The sequence below is a fragment of the Amblyomma maculatum genome, chromosome 8, assembly GCF_055883805.1.
Source record: "Amblyomma maculatum isolate TAMU_Amacu chromosome 8, ASM5588380v1, whole genome shotgun sequence".
In the NCBI taxonomy this organism is placed as follows: domain Eukaryota; kingdom Metazoa; phylum Arthropoda; class Arachnida; order Ixodida; family Ixodidae; genus Amblyomma; species Amblyomma maculatum.
In genome coordinates this window covers 104257186-104278930 of record NC_139351.1, presented here as the reverse complement: position 1 = coordinate 104278930, position 21745 = coordinate 104257186, and the positions used below count along the sequence as shown (strand labels likewise).

Sequence of the window (21745 nt, the reverse complement as noted above, 5' to 3'; positions counted from 1 at the left end):
CAGTTTCTGTGTTGCATGTACTGTTAGACGTAGCGGATGGCAGAAAGGAGCAACTGTGCGTGCTTCACATTTCAAACTTGTTCCAGGTGCGAGTGACGATGCCATTGGCTGTGCCATCATGCTCGAGATTCTACATGTCCTGTCGCGAAAAAAAGAAGCGCTGCCCCATCCCGTCATTTTCCTCTTCAATGGCGCAGAGGAGAACATCCTGCAGGTGAGTGCGCAAATTTCATGTCTGCTTTTTCTTGTGCACTGTGCTGCCTCTCTCTGAAGACCTTGTTTCTCTGCACACGCGTCCCTGCTGCTCTCAATCATCCGTCAGCAGAGACAATTCATCTGTCTCTCCTTGTCAATGCTGGCGGGTGCTTTGTTTGCATCTTGCCCCACTTTGGCAAGTCTGTAGGACGCTTTCATGCTCTTGGGTAGGGGAGGCTGAGCCAACAATGATGCGCAGAGCTTTGTACAATGGCATACATGTTTTATATATATCTGTCTTTTTATTTGCTTATAGCACAGGGTGCATTAAATACAAAGAGCATCAGAAGCACATATGTCATTTTGCACTCGGTCATGGACTTTTCAAAGCTGCATAATGTCTCGTTTCCTGCACATTCATCAATTTGTCATATCCTGGAATTTGGTGTGAGCTGGGTTTGAATAGGATGAATATGTGAAGTTGCAGACTTCTTGCTGTTCCCTGGAGGGGGAAACTGCCAGCTGTAGCTGAACTGCACAGTTTTCGTGAAAGGCCACTTGGGGTGCTGAAATCAAAGTTGGTGGAAGCTGAAGGGCCAAAACCACATTCCTGCCACCATGGCCTGCTTTGCTTCTCATTGACTAATTGCTGAAATACAGGATTTTTTGGTTGTGACACTCTTAGCAGCGAGTTCAGTTTTGTGAGCATCTTCATCCGGACTATACCCACTGCAGGGCAAAGGCCTCTCCCATCTTCCTCCAATTAACCTCATCCTGTGCTAGCTGCATCCTCTTGACCCCTGCAAATTTCTTAATCTCATCCATCCACCTAATTTTCTGCCGCCCCCTGCTATTCTTACCTTTCCTTGGAATTCAATTGGTTACTCTTAGAAACCATCAGTTATCCTCTCTTCGAACTGCATGTCCTGCCCATGCCCATTTCTTCTTTGACTAGTATGTCGGTAACTTGAGTTATTTCTCTTACCCACTCTGCACGCTTCCTATCTCTTGACGTTGCCCCTACCATTGTCCGTTCCTTGACCCTGCGTTGTCCTCAACTTAAGTAAAAACCTTTTCGTTAACCTCCATGTTTCAGCCCCACAGGTCAGTGCCGGTAGGATGCAACTGTTATACACTTTCCTCTTGAGCGATACCGGTAAGCTGTTAGTCATAATGTTTGAGTACCTTCCAAATGCGCTTTGTGAACACCTTGTACTGAAAAGCCATTTTATGAGGATCTTCAGCAGTTGTCTGACCAGTGTAAACATCTTGCAGAAGAACGTCTCCTGCACAACTCTTGTTGTGCAACAAGCATAATGGGCTGTGCATTGTGACCTGTAGTTACAGCCTTCATGGAAAAAATAAGCCTTTTGCTTGCACTTTGCATGAAAGTGGATTTTCTTGTTGCTTGTAACCATTATATGCAACTTAAGCCGGCTTCTTAAATAGCTGGCTTGCACTAATTTATTCATTTTGTTTTTAATTTTACTTTCTGCTTTTGTATCTGTAATATCTGCCCACATATTTGTTCTGCTTGGATCTGTAAAATGATCTGCAGTATGAAATAAACAAAAAAATAATATAAGAAAACTTTTCCTGATGGCTGATAAATCCTTCAAGAAGTGGCTCCTTCTGTCTGCCTTCCCTAGGTTCCCTCTTTTTTCATTTGTGTTTCGTTGTTCCAGTAACTCATCTTAAGTTGACACTAATGACATACAGAGGTTTGCCTCTACTGGTAGGGTACTTGACTCTAACTGCAAGGAGACCACTCTTGCCCTAAGAATGGAGTTTTTGTAAGCTTAGAAAAAGCAGTGAAATACAGGTGTTGCTATCACCGGCTGATTTCACAAGTAAAATTCCTGCATCAGCGTCGTTTTTTGGTGTCGGCTCTGAAGGGCCACATTACTCCGCTTTTCACTTCCAAACGATGTCAACATGTCCCCTGTGATACGGACATCATAAGCTCTGAAATGACTGGCACAGAGATTTTTAAATCCAATTTTCTTGGCTCCTCTTTTGCCATCGGATGAAAATGTCAACATAGCCAGGCAGAGTCAGGGAATAGACCATTGCTGGGGACAATAACAAGTGCAGTTGTCCTCTTCATTCCTTCATTGGACTGTGATGTCAGTCTAGTGAATGTTAATTGTCACAGCTCCCATTGTGGTGCTTGTGTTTTGCCTGCTCTGTACCCTTTCTCAGTTTGTCTCACACTGAGGTGCGCCATCTTATTTCAGACATGATTGTTTGTTTCTCCATCTCCCACGGGCATGCCCTGTTCACTCTGAAAGGCAGTCTTATCCTTTCATTGTTTTCTTTTTGCTTTGTTTTATGCCTGCACTCCCAGGTCACCCTCAAAGTATGCAGTTTTGAGGATGAATGAAATAAGTGGCCATTCAAGAAAACACTACAAACAGTGTTAAGTCATTTGCATTTACTGTTGGAGATCATTGTGCTTTAACCTCATATTTTTTGCACATGACCTCTGTGGCAGGGTTCGCATGGCTTCATCACTCAGCATGAATGGGCAAAAGAAGTGGCAGCCTTTGTGAATCTGGAAGCCTGTGGTGCAGGCGGCAAGGAACTGCTTTTTCAAGCAAGTAAGAAACTTCACTGAGTACAATGCAGCTTTTGTAATTTTCCTTGCTTGTGGTGTGGCTTTTCCAGTACCAGGGCTAGGTAATAACTTTAGTGCACACTTTTACAGAGAGCACTGGATCAATATTTATCACTTTCTGAAGTTGTTTTATCATTATCATTATACAAGACTGTGTTTGCACTTCAACTTTGTCCAGAATAAACTCAAATAGGCACTTGCAATAAATAAGGCTTAAGTAAGCTGTGTCCACATGCAGTAAGTTCAGTGTATATCATTTGGGTATAACTTGAATGATGAATGCTATATGTCTTGTTTTGTATTAAAGGGGTGTTCTATTGCCTTTGATAAAGAAAGCATCTTCTTCAATCCTTTATTTACCTGATTAGTATTCATTGTCTTGACCTGTGTTCATAGCTTAAAGGAGCAGAAAGAACCTATTTCCGTCTTTGGAATGATGCACAGGAGATTACAAAACATGAACTCTCGTGTGGATTGTGTGAAGAGCGACAATTATTGCACAACTGAATTTTTTCTCTCATGTTGTTTGAGTTTTGGTTTCAACCACCTAATGGCACTTGTGACATCATAGGTACACTGAGGTCGTACATGGCACGCAAAAAATTCAGTATGATTGCTGTGTTGTTCCTTGGTAATTCGCAACAACCCTTACGTAAGCCTGCCCATGAGCTGGAATCGCAAAAAGAGATAATTAGCAGAGATTATACGACAACTTTTTATAACTCACATGACCTAGACCTGTCTGTGGTTTTGCAGTTGTTGTTCAACATTTAAAACCAAAACTCTATGAGAAAAACTTAATTATAAATTATTTAGCGGCCCTAGGTGAATTCCACATTGTGACTTGTGCACAATGTTGTCCTGCATGCTATTTCAAAGAAAAAAAAATCATCCAAAGCTTTGCTATGTCTCTACTCCTTCAATTCTTTGAAGGAATGACATAGCTTAATGTGCATCTGTTATGCTACTGCATTCAGAAATGTAGGTGGAGAGCACTGCACTGGTGTTTGTCAAAAATGCATTAGAACTGTTGCACCGATTATGCTACTCAGTCATAATAAATGAGTCTTGATGACTCGGCACTTGTGTGTAGAGTATATAGTGCATTTTTTATCTTAATGGTGCCTTAATCCTTAAACCGATGGCTGACATATTTTTTGACCTCAACAAAATTTTTTTTTTTTTTTTTTTTTGTTCTTTTTAATGTTCTTTTTTGTAATTTTGTATAAGCTGCTTTTGCCCGCGCAATAATCTGTATTGCAAGTCATTTCCTTATGTTTTCTTGTCACTCACATTCTTGTTTACCTTGATTTGTAGTGCCGACTGTACTTACTCACTCCTGCTTGGACTGCCAAGAGGCAGTTGGCAGTATCAAATAAATAAATAAAATAAATAAATAATAGCTTATTTTGGAAATGTTTATTAAGAGATACATTAATCAGTGGTTATCCTTGTATAAGCTCAGTATGTGGTATTTGCATTGACTTTAGTGTGGCCATTGCAATGAGTAGGTCGTTGATGTCATAAATGAAAGAGCTCAAGGCAAGGAATGGAAACTTCCTATACCTCCCAGCTGCCATGAATTACAGTGCTAGCGCCAATTTCTCCTTCAGTTACACACTACATTCTGGAGGCCCAACAGTGAACCTAACCACTTTTGGCGTGGAGGGAGGGGACGTCCGCATAGCCAGGAGTCTCCAAACGTGCTCTGGTAGTTGGAGGGGGGAGGTTGATGTGTGCTCTGCGGAGATCGCACGCCGTACTCGTATATGCGCTTGAGTGAGCGCTTATAATGCATTTTTTCGCCTACTTTGCCATTGCTGCTGGGAGCTGGTCGCTGTGTCACATCTAGCGACCAGTTTGCAGCAGCAATGGCAAAATAGCCGAAGAAGGGCATTAAAGGCAGTTAGCTCATGCGCATACGAACGCATGGAGTGCAATCTCTGGAGAGCACACAGCAACAAAACACTTCACATCCAGTGCGAGCGACCTGCTCGCAGCAGCAATGGCTAATTAGGCAAAAAAATGCTTGAGAGAGCTCTCACATATGTGTGCAATGCATGCGACCTCGCTCATGAACAGTGTCCACCAAAGCGATAAGGAAGTATGTAAATATATGACTGAACATTGGCATGTTTTATTGAGACTTCGCACGTGAACTGCATCTTTTCTCAAAAAATGGTGCGACATTCGTGAGAATGCAACATGCCTAAAATACATACATACGTCATGGACGAAGGTCACTGTGCGCATTCGCCTTGTTGTGCTTGTCCACTGTCTCCCAAGACGTACTGGCTTTTCTGCATGTCAGATTTGACTAGTGTGTCGATCCGAGTCGTATCCGAACAAGTTTCAGAAGAAACGACGCATAAGCGGTGCTGTCGAAAGTGAAACACTCCTCCTCAGTGGTTCCTGGGAATCCTAAAAGGTGCAGGTCGCTACTCACTTTCATTTTCTAACTTAGCTGTGGCAAGTGAGCCCCACTGCACACGAAGGTCGTGGACAAAAATGATTCGCGATGCTAGACGGTTGGCGGAAGTCGCACAAGCGAAAACAAACAGTGGCGGCATCACGAGACAGGGACAGATTTCGAAGGCAACAGGCACAAAACCAGACATGCTCTAGCTGTCGTTGCACTGACATGATGATTTTACGAGCACTTGAAAGGAGCAACATGACAAAGTGACCGGAGGTGCAAAGTCTGTGCACGCCCAAGGCAGCACAGGCAAATCGGCTGGTGGAGCTCATGAAACCCACACAAGCCATTCAAACGCGGTGAACGAAGCACGCGTGATCGAGCGGTCCAATTGTGGCGGGGTGGCAGGGGTGCGGCAGTTGAAAATTTCAAAGGGATCAACAGAAAGAGAAACTTTCCTCCTCACAGCTACATCTCGGCCTCCAAGTGTGAGGAGGTTCATCAAGTTAGCGGGGACGGAAGTGGGCTGCGCTTTCCTCCTCATGCTCAAGGCAATCGAGTATTTTGTTGAAACCAGTGGAAACAAAATATGATGTTTCTGTGTACGCTCTTGTGAGGCAGGGGTTTTAAAGCACAGATCGCAAAGATAGTAAAGGCAAGTGTGTGGTGCATGCATGTATGTCCGTGCATGCCTTTTGGAGGAAATATAGTAAAGCTTTAAAGGTGGATGTATGCTTCGTCCTGTTATTTTTTTCCTTTGTCCCTTGCCCAGTGGTAATATGCATTCGATGCCTTTTGGTCTTCTTCATGTGTGTGTTGATGTCTGTATACAGAAATGTGTTGAACTCCTAATGAGAAAAAGGTATTGAAGAAGATATAATTGAAAGATCAGTGTATGTGTTAATTTGTATTTGTGTGTCTCAGTAAAAGTAGTTAACAGCATTGCAGGTGTCTTGCAGGCCCTAGTGATCCAGTGGCCCCATGTGTAGCAAATTATAGTGATCACAGTGACCCCACTTTGTTGTAGGCTCTAGTGATTCCATTGACCTTGTGACCCCAGTGGCCGCATCGGGTAGCAAGTTCATGTGACCCCACTGTCCTGGTGATTGCAGTAGCCCCCACTGTGCTGCAGGTTCTAATGATGCCGCTATTCCTGTGATTCCAGTGGCCCCATATATAGCAGGTTCTAGTGATCCAATGGCCCCATTCTGTTGCTGACTCTATAGTGGCTTTTTTGCATGCCCTATTGATCCCGCTCTCCTTTTGATCAGACCAGTGGCCCCATGTGTTGCAGGTTCTAGTAATCCCATTGTCTTAGCAGTGCCAGTGGTTCCACCATGTTGCAGGTCCAAGTGAGGTCACTCCTAGTGGCCCCATTGTGTTTCAGGTTCTGGTAATGTCACTGTCCTAGTGATCTCAGTGGCCCCACATGCTCTAGGTTTTAGTTATATTCCACTGTCTTAGTATGTGATTGCAGTGTCCCCACTCTGATGCAGGTCCTGGTGATCCCACTCTTCTAGTGATCACACCAGTGGCCCCATTGTGTAGCAGATTTTGGTGATGTCAGTGTCCCAGTCATCACATACAGTGTCCCGACGTGTTGTGGGTTCTGTGGATCCTAGTGGCCCTACTGTGTTGCAGGCTCTAGTGATCCCACTGTTATAGCTATTCCAGTGGCTCCTGTATACTGCAGGTTCTAGTGATGCATTGTCTTAGTGGTCCTCGTGGCCTCATTGTGTTGCAGGTCCTAGTGATCCATGGCTGGTGCAGGCATATGTTGATGGTGCTGTGCGACCATTTGGCTCAATCGTTGCGGAAGAAGTCTTTCAAAGTGGCCTTATCCCATCTGACACCGACTTTCGTATCTTCAGGGATTTTGGAGGCATACCAGGTAAGCTGCGGTCGATAGGAACTTTCCTAGCCTTTTTAAACTCCAATTGAAACTTGTATGAGAGAAGAATAATACTTTGTGTCGCATGTTATTTATGCGTAACTTGTGAGCCTAAAGTGTTGGCCCATCTAAGGCTGCTCACTCAGTGTGCTGCCTTCAATTCATATCAAGTTTATTATAAAATATACTTCAGGCACCTCGAAATGGAGCTCAGCACGGTTGACAGTTTATATATATATATATATATATATATATATATATATATATATATATATATATATATATATATATTTCCTTCTACTTTGTATTTATTTATCTTTCCCCTAAACAGATTACATTACTAATTTATGTAATTACCAAAGTGAAGATTAAAAAAAGTAATAAAGTACAATCCCCAATGCTTTCCCTGGCCTCGCCGACTGTTGGCTTCTTTCCTTCATATATATATATATATATATATATATATATATATATATATATATATATATGTATGGTTCAGTTTTCTGCAGTGTTTTTATTTTCATAATCTACAACCATTGCCTTGAGAACACTCCAGTGGGTGCAGTTGTGATTTGTCACTCTGCTTGATTTGGTTTGCGTCTACATGTAATGGTAGCTGTATGAATTAGGAATCATCTTCTTCACAAGTTGATTGTGCTTGCACGAGGTGTGGTGCTTCAATTGAAGTTTTATCTGCTTGTTTTCTTTTGCCTGTCACCTACCACAGGCCTCGACTTTGCCTTTGCCAGAAATGGCTATGTGTACCACACAAAGTATGACAACATGGACTACATTCCGGGTGGCTCAATTCAACATGCAGGTCAGTGCTGGCTGCCTCAATATGCACCTTTGTTGCTTGGGTATCATGCTTGCATGCATGCATTTTCTGACTGCCAGGTAGAGGCTAAATTTTTTCGCACCTATTTCTTTGGATCTGTATAGGCGTTTCTTTTGTCACGCTTTCCTTGTTGGCGCATTTTCACATTTAAATTCAGGCCGGCAGTGCTGTCCAGAAATCTCACGTGGCACCTGCAATGGGTTCTGTTCACTTCTGTAACTGCTGCTGTGCCACATATGAGCAGTAAGTCTGCTCAGTGTTTGTGGAAGGCACTTCGAATACTTGGCTCTTGCACCAATTTAAACGGTTTCTGTTAAACTGGGACGCTATCACAAAATGATTTTCTTCTTTTTATATTACAGTTTTGTTTTTTCGACCCATCGTGATTGGCTACGGCGACACCATTTAACTGTGCTTAAACCAAGAGCAAACAAGCAGCTAAAGTATGTGCAAGCCATTGTATCACCTCAGACCATGAAATGAATGAAATGTGAATATTGAATAGAGTTATCAGACTATCTATGTCTGCCAAGGTTTATTTTACGTTATATCAGTGTCAGACTGAACAGATGTTCCCAGCACCCTTTGGCTTGTCGGTGAGTTCAGTGAGCAGGGTTTTAACCCCAGGCAAGCCTGCAGGCGAAAAAAAAAAGAAAAAAAAAAACTAATTTCCAGCCAGGTTGTGGAACCATGTACCTAAATTATCCAGCTGGAATTCAGCTGGACTATTGAACCGAAAAATTATGTTAACCTGGAATCGGCTTCCAGCTGGAAGATTTACATCTCCAGTGAAGCTCCAGCTGGAATTACTTCAGCTGGAAAACTGCAATCCAGCTGGAAAACTGCCGTGCTTTTCCAGTTGAAATGGGTACGACTGAGGAATGTCTACCGAGTGTTCATTTTAATCCACACTGACTCAATGCTAAACGTTCCATGGCTTTCCAGGTGACAACATGCTGGGTCTCATTCTCAAGATACTGGAGGCGCGGGAGCTCAGAGACGGCAGCAGACTGGGACCCGATGGAAAAATGAGCACTATTCGCACAGTCTACTATGACTTCCTTGGCATAATCATGGTGAACTACTCGGTTTCTCTGAGCAACTTGTCTGTCAGGCTGATTGTGGCCATCTCACTCATCTCGATGGCTCTTCGAATGAAAGCTTCAGCAACCGGGGGTAAGCATCCTCACTTGCTTCCTTCACCTTTTTTCTTTTTTTCTTTTTTTTTTTTTGAAAAAGCGCTAGAGTTAGTTATTTCAGAAGTTGCTGGCGCCTTGCTTAGTTCACATTTTCCTCCTTTGCTGTTGGACACTTTGGGAATTGGGTATGGTATGGCAGTTCTGGTGTACCCCGTGCATTCGCAGCAGTGTTAAACTTTCTTGTGCTGCTAAATTCTGTGTGTTGAAGATAAGGCAAGGTTTTGTACTGGAATTGCTTAAATCATTGGACTGCTGACACACAGCACTTTGGACTTTTGAGTATATAGTTGATATTCTTTTTTTTATTGCAGTGCTTTTCTTGGGAAAAAAAAGTGGTAGCTTATCCCTTGTGTTACCTTGGAACATGGAACTTGTCTGTGTGCTACACAGTCAGGCAGTGATGTTGTGCAGGTCAGAAAATGACCATTACCTCTTTAAAAAATTAGTTATTTTAACTTTGAGCAACCCTAGTCATTTTCGTTTCGCATATAAATAATTCAGAGTAAAATATGGCTGGGAAATTATGAATAATCTCAGTTAAATGCAGTCACAGTGGCTGTGAGAAGTGCAGTTATGGCGCATTTTCAAGCCCATGGTGTGTCAATTCACAGCGTTGCTCGCCTTTATGCTTCTGCAAGTGGTAGGCCTGGGCTTTTTATCCGTGAGACTGATTTCTCCACATCATACTCCCAAGATGTAATACTACTGATAAAATATTTTCAATGCCAGTATATTGAGAAAAACATGACTGAAAGTTGTAAAACAGTCTAGTGAAAAAGCTCAACTCCTTATTTTGGTCCAAAATGGTTTTTGTGTACAGCATTTGAAACAGTTATTTTAGCGACATCAAGACCGTATTTGGCATGCATAATTTGAATGCAGTCAGTAATAGTTTTTGAAGGCTCACAGTTTCAAGACTCTCAAATAGGACTAACGCTGTAATCTTTCATTTTTTATCAACTTTTTACAGCAGCACTGAGGTATTCTGCGCTTATATGTTCATTTGATGTGAAAACATGCTTACACAAAACGTGCTTCTCTTTGACCTGTTCCTCTGGTGTGTGTGGGGCCAGGTCGTGAGCTGCACCGGCGTGAGCTGGCGCTTCAGGTGTGGGGACGAGTGCAGGCACTGCTGGTCACCGTGGGCAGCTGGGGCCTGGGTCTGCTGGCCTGTGTGGCTGTGGCGCTGGTGTTGACGGTGACAGGGAGCACCATGTCCTGGTACAACTGGCCCTGCCTGGTGCTGGGCCTCTACTATGGCACCATGATTGCAGCCCTCATGGCCACCCACTGGGGTCTCGCGCTGCTGCGCCGGAGACGTGCCGGGGCAGCCACAACGGTAAGTGGTTGCAGGGCGGCAGTGTTTGTCCCAAGGGTTTTGGCAGCAGCGTACAGGTAAAAATGTGATGGTTGCTGAAATGTGCTTAAAAATATTCTTCTTTTACTGGTAACAGAAGTGGAAAGTCTCCTCTCTCATTGTAATTGAATCAGTAATATTGAACAAGTGCATCTTTTTTTTTTTTTGATCAGAGTCTTCAAAAGGGACATTTGCATTGAGATAGAAATGACTGCTGGCTGCAAGCTGGGCTAGCCTTAAACTTTCTGCCATCATATGTTCTATCACAATGACATTTAATATATAATAAAGTTTTTTCATGACACAGTTCAGTGATAGAGCGAAAAAAAAAAAAAAAAGAACCTTGACATCTATCGTTCAGGTGTTCGTCAGGTAAAATTACTGTGATGCAAATTGTTTTTTGGTAGCTTTTCGAGGCATTTGCAATAATGCGAACATTTTTTCTAGTCCCTTGTTGGCCGAACGAATGAGGGTCGACTGTATTCAGCCGTGATATGACAGCTGCGGCCAGTCCGAGGTGTGTTAATTATCCATGACATGTTGTGTGCAGGGTCTGAAGGTGCTGGGGGAGAGTGGAGAGTGGGATGACTGGAACATTCTCGAGCGGTACTGGGATGCCACTCAGCTGCTTTGGCTGGTGCTGGTGCTGTGGATGTCGTCGAAGAACGTGCTCAGCTGCTACCTCCCCACACTGTGGGCCATCAGCACAGGCACAGTGGTGTGCGTGCTCTCCCACTGGACCCTGGGCTTGGGGCGCAGAGGTACGAACAGAGCAAAAGCTCTCTCTCTCTCAACACTCATCCTAGCATTCCTTCCACAGGCCAACATCACTACACAGTAAACTTTCAACTGCATCACATTTTCATTCATGCATTTCGTTTATTTTAGACAAAATTTCACAATATCCATTTATCATGTAGGCATTTGTGTCTTACATTACATTTTAAAACAGGTTATTGCAGCATTGCAGGGGGTAGGAGGAGTAAATTTACTTAATTTTTAAGATGAGACGTAGGTACAGTTTTTTAATAAATTGCATAAGTGATGTACATGCATTACACAGTGATAATATTTGATTAACCAGAGTTTTAGTACCATATAGTTTGTAGGGGTGTGCAAATACTCGAATATTCAAATATGAATCGAATAACAAATGCGAATTCGAATATGTTGTATTCGCGAAATATTCGGTATTTCGAGATCTGCCATTCCTCTGTCTTCCGATTTTTTAGTGCATTCGCTGGTTTTCTGATCATGCGTCACACATTGTTAATCTACAGCTGCCGCACAGCAGGTGGAAACAAATTCTCAATACCGCAAACCTGATAGCACTGGCACTAATCTGACTGCTTGGCCCTTTAAATTGAGGTCAAATCACGTTGAGATTTGATCGGCTGCAATTCGATAAATATGCTCTCCCCCGGCATCATTTTGTTCTCGTTCGAAAGATCGTGATTCAGGCTAGTTCCTTATTTCGATTGACATCCTCTACATGACATTGACATGAGCAAATACCTTAAGTGGGAAATAAAGGTACAAATTACGCGATATATGCGCTGCTATTGGGCTCCGAGAGCATGTGACCAAACTGACTTTTGGTTGGGTGAGTATTCTAGTTCACTATACTGCTGGCGTCGACTGCTTGCGGCTTGAGGCAAAAAAGCGATGGTGACGCCTTTTTGCCTTAACGAGCTATGTACGATATCGCATAATAAAAAGAGATGAAACCGAAGAGTAGACAACGTTACTAGAACGCTGGTTTTGGCGAGCAAGTCGACAACGCTGTCACACTTGTTTCACGGCATTACATTTCGCATCACAAACGCGTTCACTGAGGTACTGCATGCCTTCGAAGCCAAAGTTGTTGTAATGTAGTCATAACTGCACTGCAGCCGTGTAGAGTGCAACGGCAGCACTTAATAGCTATGTGTATGCCGGCTGCTCCATGCTTCCGCGCCGCGTGTAGCAGACGACGCGCCTGGCAAGGAGCAAGAGTCGACTGCAGCGCTGTTAGTTCACGTGACGGCCAACAGGGGCACCTCTCCGGGCGGAGCTGTGAAACTGAGTTTGTTCTAGTAACGTTGGTATTCGCTCACCTCTAATATAATTTTTCTTCACCTTAGCCCCATCAACAAGACAGTATATAGTCGTAGGCTACTGATCTGTTACTCGTTTGAAAAAGCGTAAAAATCAAGTTCAGTTTTGGGGAAAAGAGCTGTGCTAGACAAAAATTATATAATTTGGAAAATGGCTATATATTCAAGGTCTCACAGAGTGCGTATGTTAATGAGGTCGGCTTAGTAGATATTGCCGTGAAGTATTTAAACCTCTATTTGTTGTTTTTCGAGCAGCTGCCGGCATGTGGCTTTATCACTGCGATTGTATCGCATGGATTGATTATTTATTGTTTTTTTACTCATGCTAGTGGTCGTGAGACAGGGCTTTATCATTTCCTTTGTTGTGAAAGATGCTTCAAGTTGTACCTTAAAGGATTCCAGCCATGCGCGTGCGTTTCTGCAATGTTCCTGGTTATGCTAGTCATCGTTTGCAGTTTTATCAAGATGTTTCTTCGCCACCTTTAAATTGAACGCTGGCAAGGACATTCTCTGTTCGACGGCCAGCGAGCACATTTCCTGTTATCGCCACTGCCAAATCTCTTAGTTCTTTTGCGGGCTTACGTCAGGCCAATAGGAGTTTCTTTAGTGCACTCCCGGACTCTTTATTTGTTGTCATCGGCCTTGTCACCACCACATAACAATATCACATGCAATGTCCTTTTCTGCAGGGAAGAGAGATGGTCAAAATTTATTTTATTGCCCGTTCCCCAGATTAGAAGGCAGTATGTAAGGTGGGAGTGGATAAATGAAAAATACAGTTGTTTCGCAACACACAACAGTAAGAGATCTAACTTTGTACGTCATTCTCAGCCACTTATTCATATTAATTTATATCAAGAACTTGTGAGTGCAACCACTTCTGCCGCATTAGTCACTGATTGTTTGCATAGCACCTACTGACATAATAACAGAGAATTTACTTCATGTTTGTACCTGAACCACATTTCCTCTATCACTGTGTTTTTGCTGTAGTTTTCTTCGTTTTCTATTTTTTTGTATGCTTATGTGCTGATTCATTGTTCGAATTTTTGTTCTTAGTGTAACACATCATATGTTCCTCAGCCCCTTCACTCTGCATAAGTGCTTTCTTGTAAGACCTGAGTGTATTAGTGAATAAGTAACGAACTAATGGCCACTTATTCTGAGGCCCACTCTACTTGCTGAAGTGAAACCCTCAGGCTTCTATCTAGTCATTTCAGGCATCTCATGAATAGAGTCGTGACTTGCAGTTGCTATTTTAGTCATATTTGTTAGTGCTTGTATGAAATTTTTGCCAGTATGCGTATTTGTGACATAACTAAACATAAGAATCAGGCAGCTGCATTTTGGCTGAACTTTCTCTTTTCTTTCACCATTTCACAGTTTATTTACTTGTCATTTTTATGATAGTATGTTTTAATTAATAGAGAGGGCTTTGAAATGCAAAAATTTAGCCTTAAGATGATTACACTGTTAATTTCTTATTGATCGATTAAAAAGAAATTTCCCCTAACAGTTCTTTTGGTTTCTGTGACTGATGGCTTCCTTCATATTTAAAGCCCCATTTTTCCTTTTTGCAGTCTTGATTTGTCATGGTAGATATCTGCGAAATCTGATAATGGGCATGATAACACTATGTAATTAGAACAGTAGCTCTCTGCAACCATTGAGGCATGACAACTGCTGCACAGCCAAGACAATCTGGAGCATAATATTATCAAAGTACATTATTTTTTAAAGGTTACATTTGAGGGCACTGAGGTGGTTTTAAACGTGCGATCAGTGAAATACGACAGGTGGCATCTGTCAGATACCAGTAATCGCTGTTGCTCGTAGGGCCTCTAGCTGCATAGCAGTAGCCTGCCTTCCTGCATTAGAAGGGGCTATGAGAAAGCATGGTTAAATATTGCAGGAAATGGTGCCTATACAGTTACAAGAGGAAAATGAAAATTGTGGCACCTCAAGTTTCTTCTGGCAAAAGTAATAAAAACAACACTATGCATTGCACTCAGTCCTATTCATAAAGCGTAGTACTATACATCAAATTCAGGCAGTATAGCCAGACTACATTGAAAGCTGCAAAGTTTCAACACAGCATGGCGCCATCATCAGTTCATCTATGGCCAGCTGGCTTTCTTTGCTCTTGAAATATAAATTCCTGACAAAGCCTGTAGTTTTTCCTTCATTATTATCATCACAGGGACAGATCTACAAGCATGTTTTTTTGTACTTGTCTCCGGTAATAGACTGCGCCTTTAAGAATTTAGTGTGAATACCATGTCAAACCTTTTTGGCGGCCATCTAGTACTTCGATTTGGACGCTGAGTTGCTCTCATGTAGCACCCCAAGGTATATATGCGCTGTTTGGCTTGATTGTTGGTGTATGCAGGCAAGAAGTTGGGACTGCTGGCAGCCTTCCTGAGTTCCATCCTGCTTCCTCTGCTATTAACTGTCTACCTGTGCTTCAACATCCACACGTCCATCATACCGATCTTGGGCCGCAATGGCACGTCGGGCAGCCCTGAAATCGCCGTGGCCATCATGTCCGGTGTCCTTGCCATTGCTTGCACCTCATTTGTGGTGAGTGGCCTCTGCCTGTGCATTGTACGACACTTGGTTTTCGTTTCATAGCATGCTCTTCTTTTCCGTTCCGGAGTGTTACTCAGCTTTACCTACCAGGCGGACAGCATATCAGTACACACGTTTATCAGGAGGAAAGGGTACTTCTCAATCTGTGTCATTGCATATTTGATATGTGTTGCAGCCGCGATTAAAAAGAGAACACTGCAGTTATGTCGATCACACCACATCCAACGAGGGATGGGGGATATGCAGAAGTCTTTTGACACTTGAGCATATGGCCAAGAGCAATGTAGGAAGACAACTTAAGTCATGAAAAAAAAAGTTCTGACTGAAATTTATGGTTAAAATAGTGTTTTCCTTGCGATGTCCGTCGAGAAAAAGTACTGTAAAAACCCGCATATAAATGTGAGATTTTTCGCCCGATTTTATCATGTCAGATTTGCTCTTTGCATTATATGCTGATTTGAACAAATTTTGGTCTAAATTTTTAATTTCGGCCTTGCTTTTAATCGCCATCATCAGCATCAAGTTTTCAGCGAGAGGAGGCGTTATCTAGTGGTGGCTTCGACTGACTGTTCCGGTGATTTCGGGTTCATCACACTGACGCCGCGATCCTCGCGATCGTGGAACCTGCTAAGCACACGCGACCAGAAGGAGGTTGATTGTACCTTGCCCGATGTAGGGATGGCACTCTGTATTCGGCACTTTGTACAGGTCTCCCACGGGCCTCTCCAGTATTCCCATGGAGCGCATCGGTTGCGCTTTCGAGAAATGAGGAATACCGAACGTGTTTAGAGGTACAGAGAAATAGTTTTTACAGAAAGAAGTCTCTAGCAAGGGACTCTCGGCAGACCCCTTCAGGGTTTCCCTCGGTGTGCACGCTGTGCACCTGCGTGTGGTGCTAGATGCGAAAAGGCGCGAGCGTGGCACATAGCGGCCTGCAGCTCGTGCGCTGCCTCCCTGCATCAGATCTAGAAGCAGCTCGCTGGTCTCACACTGTCAGCGTTCATTCATCCGGTAGCACTACAGCTGTCAATCAAATGACATCATCAACAGAAACCGAAACTAATGCCATCAGAAAAATAAAAATCCGGTCTCCAACGAGAATCGAACCTCCATCCCTCTGATCCTCAGCCGAGCACTTTAACCTACTGCACCATGCCCGGGATCGTGAAACGCACATCTTAATTCTGCTCGTCTACCGTGAGGATGATAGCAGTGATGAAAATGAAGCTGCAATTAGTGATAATGGCATTAATGACAGTAGCAATGACTGTGCATTTAGTTGATAATGATAATGAGAGTAAACGTGATGCACCGTGTGCACCAGCAATGCTTAGGCTTTCGCATTTCTGCAGTGTAGATTCCACTGTGGTCTCAGAATTTTTAGAACTGTTGGATGACTGTGTGGCTTCCGCGATTGCCGGGGTGAATGTGAGCTGCTCTTCTCACGGTGTGTGAAATTCTCCAATTAAGCGTGGCGGCACGAGAACGAGAAATGAGCAAACCAGCACAGGAAGGTTCGTGGCGCTATTCTGCTCCTGGTGCCGGGCGGTGTTGGACATGAAAGCGCAGAGCACATACGATCTGCGGGACAACTGCGAAACATGGTGCAAATAAATACTTTTGCTGATCCTTCCTCGCTCACATTATATGTGGATAAAAACTTTTTTTCAATTTTGCTATCCCGAAATTTCGTCTCGCATTATATGCAGGTCCGTATTATATGCGGGTTAAGACGATACCGTGCTTGCTATTCTGGAGTCCTGTCCTTCTTTTTGTCTGCTCTGCAGAGATCCTGCAGGTGACAGTGCCTGCAGGATATGGCCAAGTGAGAAAGAATGAGGTGTCTGCTCAGACCAGCTCACTCAGTTACCTTACACATAATGTTGGATTACTGAAAGAGTGTGTACAATATGGGTACTATATATTTTCTGTGTGAAAACTGATCTGTTGCTGGTGCTTACACACTGGTGAAGTGAAGTCATCAATGCATTTTCTCTATGGTGCAAATGTGTCTATTAAGCAGTCATGCATTCATATACATATAATACCCAAAATCCTTGCAGGGCACTTGCAGCATTTGAAAAATAAAATGTGCCAGCGAGCATGCCAATATAAACGTGCACTATACCGACATAATCCTGAATGCAAAATGGATTCTACATCAGCTCGTTCAGTCTTGTGTGGGTGGAGCACCAGCTGGATAAGAGTGCAACTTGAGTCACATGTTCCAGAGATTTGAAATCCTATTTTGATTGTTTCATAAGAGGCTTGGTGTTGAGTTCTTACTTCTACACTGAAGACTGTCACCTAAGGTGTAATTCGAATGCATGTATAATTGCTAGTTAATTTGGTTTAACACTGCTGGATTCATTGTCTTCACAGCTCATTTTGCTAGACTTGTTTTTTAGCAAAGGTTCTGGCTCACTTGAGAAAACTAAGCATAGTCACAATAGCTAGAAAGTGCTTTGTACCATGTGCAAAAACTGGACTGGAATGGCCTTCCAGGTGACATTGCTGTTATCACCTGAAAGTGTGAAAAAATATGTACTATAACAATGTTTCCCACCCCTTATGTAACACCTCTGGGCATTTAAAGAAATAAAATGAAAATGCTTGATTTCAGCATAAAAAAAGGAGAGGTGTTTTAATAGCATGTGAGGAGTGCATTATTTGTGGGCCTAGGTTTCATTGTGCCAAAGAGAAAAAGTCTGGGTAGTCAAACTGTGTATCGCAAATCTATTCAGGACATTGTTTGTCGCAGACAGTGTGTTGCTCTTGTGAGAAAGATCCCCATGTTCTTGTCACGCTACTCCATATGTGCAACTCTGGCCCTCCCCCAGGTGCCCCTGAGCCATGTTTCACGTGACGGCTGGAGGCCCATAGCGGTCCTCTGCGCAGTCGTGCTGCTGTCTGTCCTGGTCGCCATGAGCCCACTGGGATTCCCCTTCTCAGCCACGCCAGGTGCGGTGGCACCGCAGCGGATGTTGCTTCTTGTGAGTGCGCCATGAGGAGTCGAGTTGCTTTTTCCCCCATGCGTGGCTGAGAGTTCACTCTCATGTTTTAGAGCACAAACCGGTGTAACATATATAGGCGCAAGAAAAAATTATGCACAGCACAATGAAAAAGAAAATTAATGAGGGAAGCAATTAAAGAAAGGTATAAGAAGCAGTCACAAGTCTTATAGCGTCTTCATCAAGCTCTGAAATGAATGCTTCGGGAGATAAGAACAAATTGGGTTTGGCCCCTTCCAACAGAAGGCTGCTTTTACTCCAAGCAATAACTTTTGTGAAAGACAACAGGCCATATTCACCAAACGGCAAACTGCGATAGTTGCATTACTTTCGTTTGTCCTCATGAATTTCTGAGGACGTGGCATACTGCCACCCACTCCAAACAAGCAGTCATGGTGTCTTTTTCGGTTTAACGTCATGAGTTTGAGTTGAAAAGCAGGAGAAAAAAAGCTATATTTTGAAAATCCTGTTTTCTCTGCAGCAAAATCATCTTTCACTGCTGAAGAAACATAGATACAGCCATGAAAAGCCTAAGAGTCATTGTTTAATTAAACGAAAATTAGGCCGAGCAGGCTGAATTCTGGAACGGTCATTTTAAAGGGTCTTGATTTTTTTTTTTTGTTTAATTAATTTGCTTAAGGATTGGAACTAAATGTAGAGGTGACAAATTCGTGGGCAGCCACATTTTGTCTAAGATCGCTTGGTGTCACACATTCACCAAATGTGTATTGATATGAATTAAAGAACAGTAGCAACCTGCCAGTTATTTTGGAACAAATTGCTACCTTTTTTGTAAACAGTGTTGCCACATTGGCCATGGTATTCCAGCATCACTCCTGAATGTTGATTTTTTCTACACTACTAAACATTTCAAGTATACATTGTGTCTAGTAAACTATGTTACCATGTAGTAGAAATATGCCAACATGCACGGGCACCCTATAGTGCAGCAAGAAACCACTATGTGCCCCCAATACTTTCAGAATGTGGAGCGCAAGTTTCACGATAGGCACCAGAAGGTGATAAACCAGGACGCAGGAGTGTGGGCTGTCCCACTCGACTTCAATGGGCCACGCACAATTTGGAAGCACATAGGGTCAAAGTATAGCATGAAGGCGGTAGACTGCGATGAGCACGTCTACTGTGGCATGCCTTACTACTTTCCAGTCATCACAAAGCTCAGGTGAGCCCTGTTCTTGAAACTGTGATTATCCATGCATGCATACAAGTATGTTCATTATGTACAATACTGTGGTTGTGCTGCACACATGTACCTGGCTAACAGGTACTACTTGCGAGGGGACGGGGAGATGTAGCAAAGTTTTTAACAGTATAAACTAGAACTTTGACATGCAGTGCAGTATGCTTGATGAAGTGGTTGCATTCTTTGCCCTTTAGAGACTTACGCCTGCTCCGTTTCTTCGAACACAGTCGACAGTACAGTGCAACTTTCGTTTTATTTTCAGGGAAACCTACTACGTTGACTTTCCTCGTCCCATCTTCGACAAGAGTGGAACGTTTCACCTTTTATCGCAAAACATGACGAGACCCAATGTGCGGAAGCTCAGCTTTGAATTTACAGGTGAGCTAGCTGTTCTTGGAACTAGCTGCAGGTAATTTTGTACTGTTGTATGCCCATGAACCGGTACAGTTTTTAGAGTGGTCATCACATGTAAAGTAAGTGTTTCTACAATAACACAGGCCAAGAACAAGCAGGGAAGCCGTAAATATGGAGGATCAGAAAAAGTGACTTTGAGACCCTGTTAATGTGAGACCACTGGCCACTGAACCAAATCTTGTCAACGTAACATATGGTAATCGTGGCTTGCACTTTTGACTTTAGGTCCCAGTCACATGGGGCTGATCATCTCCCCTTGGGAAGGCGTGAGTCTGTCTGGCTGGTCCTTCACTCCTGGAAAGCCCCGCAAGGGTGTTGGCTGGAAGAACAGGGACACACACTTTGTCTACCTCTCACAGGGTGTCGACATGGGACCCTGGCACTTTTGGCTTGAACTGCAGGTGGGTCTGAAGAGCTAGTCGGTGTATGCTGGAGCAAATTTGGGCAGTGAAAGGGGTTAATAGCTGCCCCCTAAGGAGGAAATTTGGTGGAAAAATTGTGTTGGTCTTCTGGTTTTCTTGATCAAGAGAGCTAAAGTGAAAATGGGGTGATGCTTTATATAAGGTTTCCCATAATTCTTGCCTCGATGGTCTGTATCCAAGGGTGGTATTTTGTGGGCATGAGGTTGTTGCATCAAATTCCATCTACAACAGTCCCAGTAAAAAAAAAAAAAAAAAAAAAAAAAAATAAGGGGGGGGGGGGGGGGGCAGTTGACTCTAGTTGGGAAATTTCTATTTGGTGCCATCAGAAAAATCTCCACTCATAGTAAATTAGTACACAATTAGACCGATTGGACCAATTGAAACTTTCCGAATTCAATCCATAAGGCTTTATGAAAGTAATAGCACCCATCAGATGTACACAGGATGTACTTTTATATCAAGGTGTGCAAAACACTCATTATAAGCGATATTAAGGTGCAGAAAAAAAAGGCCTAGTTAGTGTACGTGGATGGCACTGTACCTTAGTGTGCCAAAAAATATTTTTACGGAGGAGTGCAAATTGTGACATCTACATGATTTGATATAAATCAAACCAAAAGGTGTTGTTGGGCTAGTTGGCTTGAATCTCGTAATGCCATAAAACGCTATGCGCACAAAAGATGACATGAAGACAGAAAACATGACAGGATGAGCGCAGGATTGTGCTCGTCCTGTCGTATCTTCTGTATTTGTGGCGTCTTTCTTGCACATAGCCTTTCATGGCATTATGGAAAATCCAGTCAAGCAAACAATCAAGCATCACACTGAGCACATATACATTTATATATATATTCGGAGCACATATACATATATATATTTGCTCCCACTTATAATACGAGGTGTGACACAAAAAAAACAAAACAAGACTTGTCCAATAAATTATTGTACTTACAGGATCAGTTCTCTGTGGACATTATCACCTTCAAAGTAGTCATCTTCAGAATTCACACACTTCTACATTCGATGCTACTACTGCTGGTACTAGTTCTGGAACGAGGTTTTTGGAAGGCTCTTCAGATTCTCCTGTTTTTGCCTGAACGTCTTTAACTGATGTAAAATGGGTTCCCTTTAAGCAAGATTTAACTTTAGGATATAAAAAAAAGTTGCACGCAACCAAATCAGGTGATTAAGGAGGATGCTCCACCACAGTAATGTTTTTGCTGGTCAGAAACTGCTTGACAGATAGGATAGGGCCGTGTGAGCAGGTGCACTGTCCTGGTGCAACAGCCATCAGTCACTCAACTGTGACCTTTTTTTTTTCCTAATATTTCACGAACCCTTTTTATTACTTCAATGTAGTAGTGTTGAATAACAGTCTTCCCACTGAGAAAACCCACTCAATCATTACAATTCCACCCTTCTTTCAAGCTACACACTTAGTCTCGTTTCTTTTGTGTCACACCTCATATATCCCACATATTTGACCCTCATGCTGG

At 43.0% G+C, this 21745-nt stretch overlaps 1 protein-coding gene across 1 annotated transcript in view; it reads left to right on the top strand.

The window, feature by feature from the left end:
- The window catches only part of LOC146182079 (endoplasmic reticulum metallopeptidase 1-like), a 32564-nt gene that overhangs the window by 5828 nt on the left and 4991 nt on the right, over window positions 1-21745 (top strand). Inside the window, exons 2-13 of the mRNA XM_084577074.1 lie at window positions 87-214; window positions 2690-2795; window positions 6973-7119; window positions 7847-7939; window positions 8903-9133; window positions 10230-10495; window positions 11064-11274; window positions 14999-15189; window positions 18039-18191; window positions 19193-19392; window positions 19676-19791; window positions 20053-20228. Coding sequence (XP_084433200.1) covers window positions 87-214; window positions 2690-2795; window positions 6973-7119; window positions 7847-7939; window positions 8903-9133; window positions 10230-10495; window positions 11064-11274; window positions 14999-15189; window positions 18039-18191; window positions 19193-19392; window positions 19676-19791; window positions 20053-20228 — 2018 coding nt within the window. The remainder of the gene's footprint in view (window positions 1-86; window positions 215-2689; window positions 2796-6972; window positions 7120-7846; window positions 7940-8902; window positions 9134-10229; window positions 10496-11063; window positions 11275-14998; window positions 15190-18038; window positions 18192-19192; window positions 19393-19675; window positions 19792-20052; window positions 20229-21745) is intronic.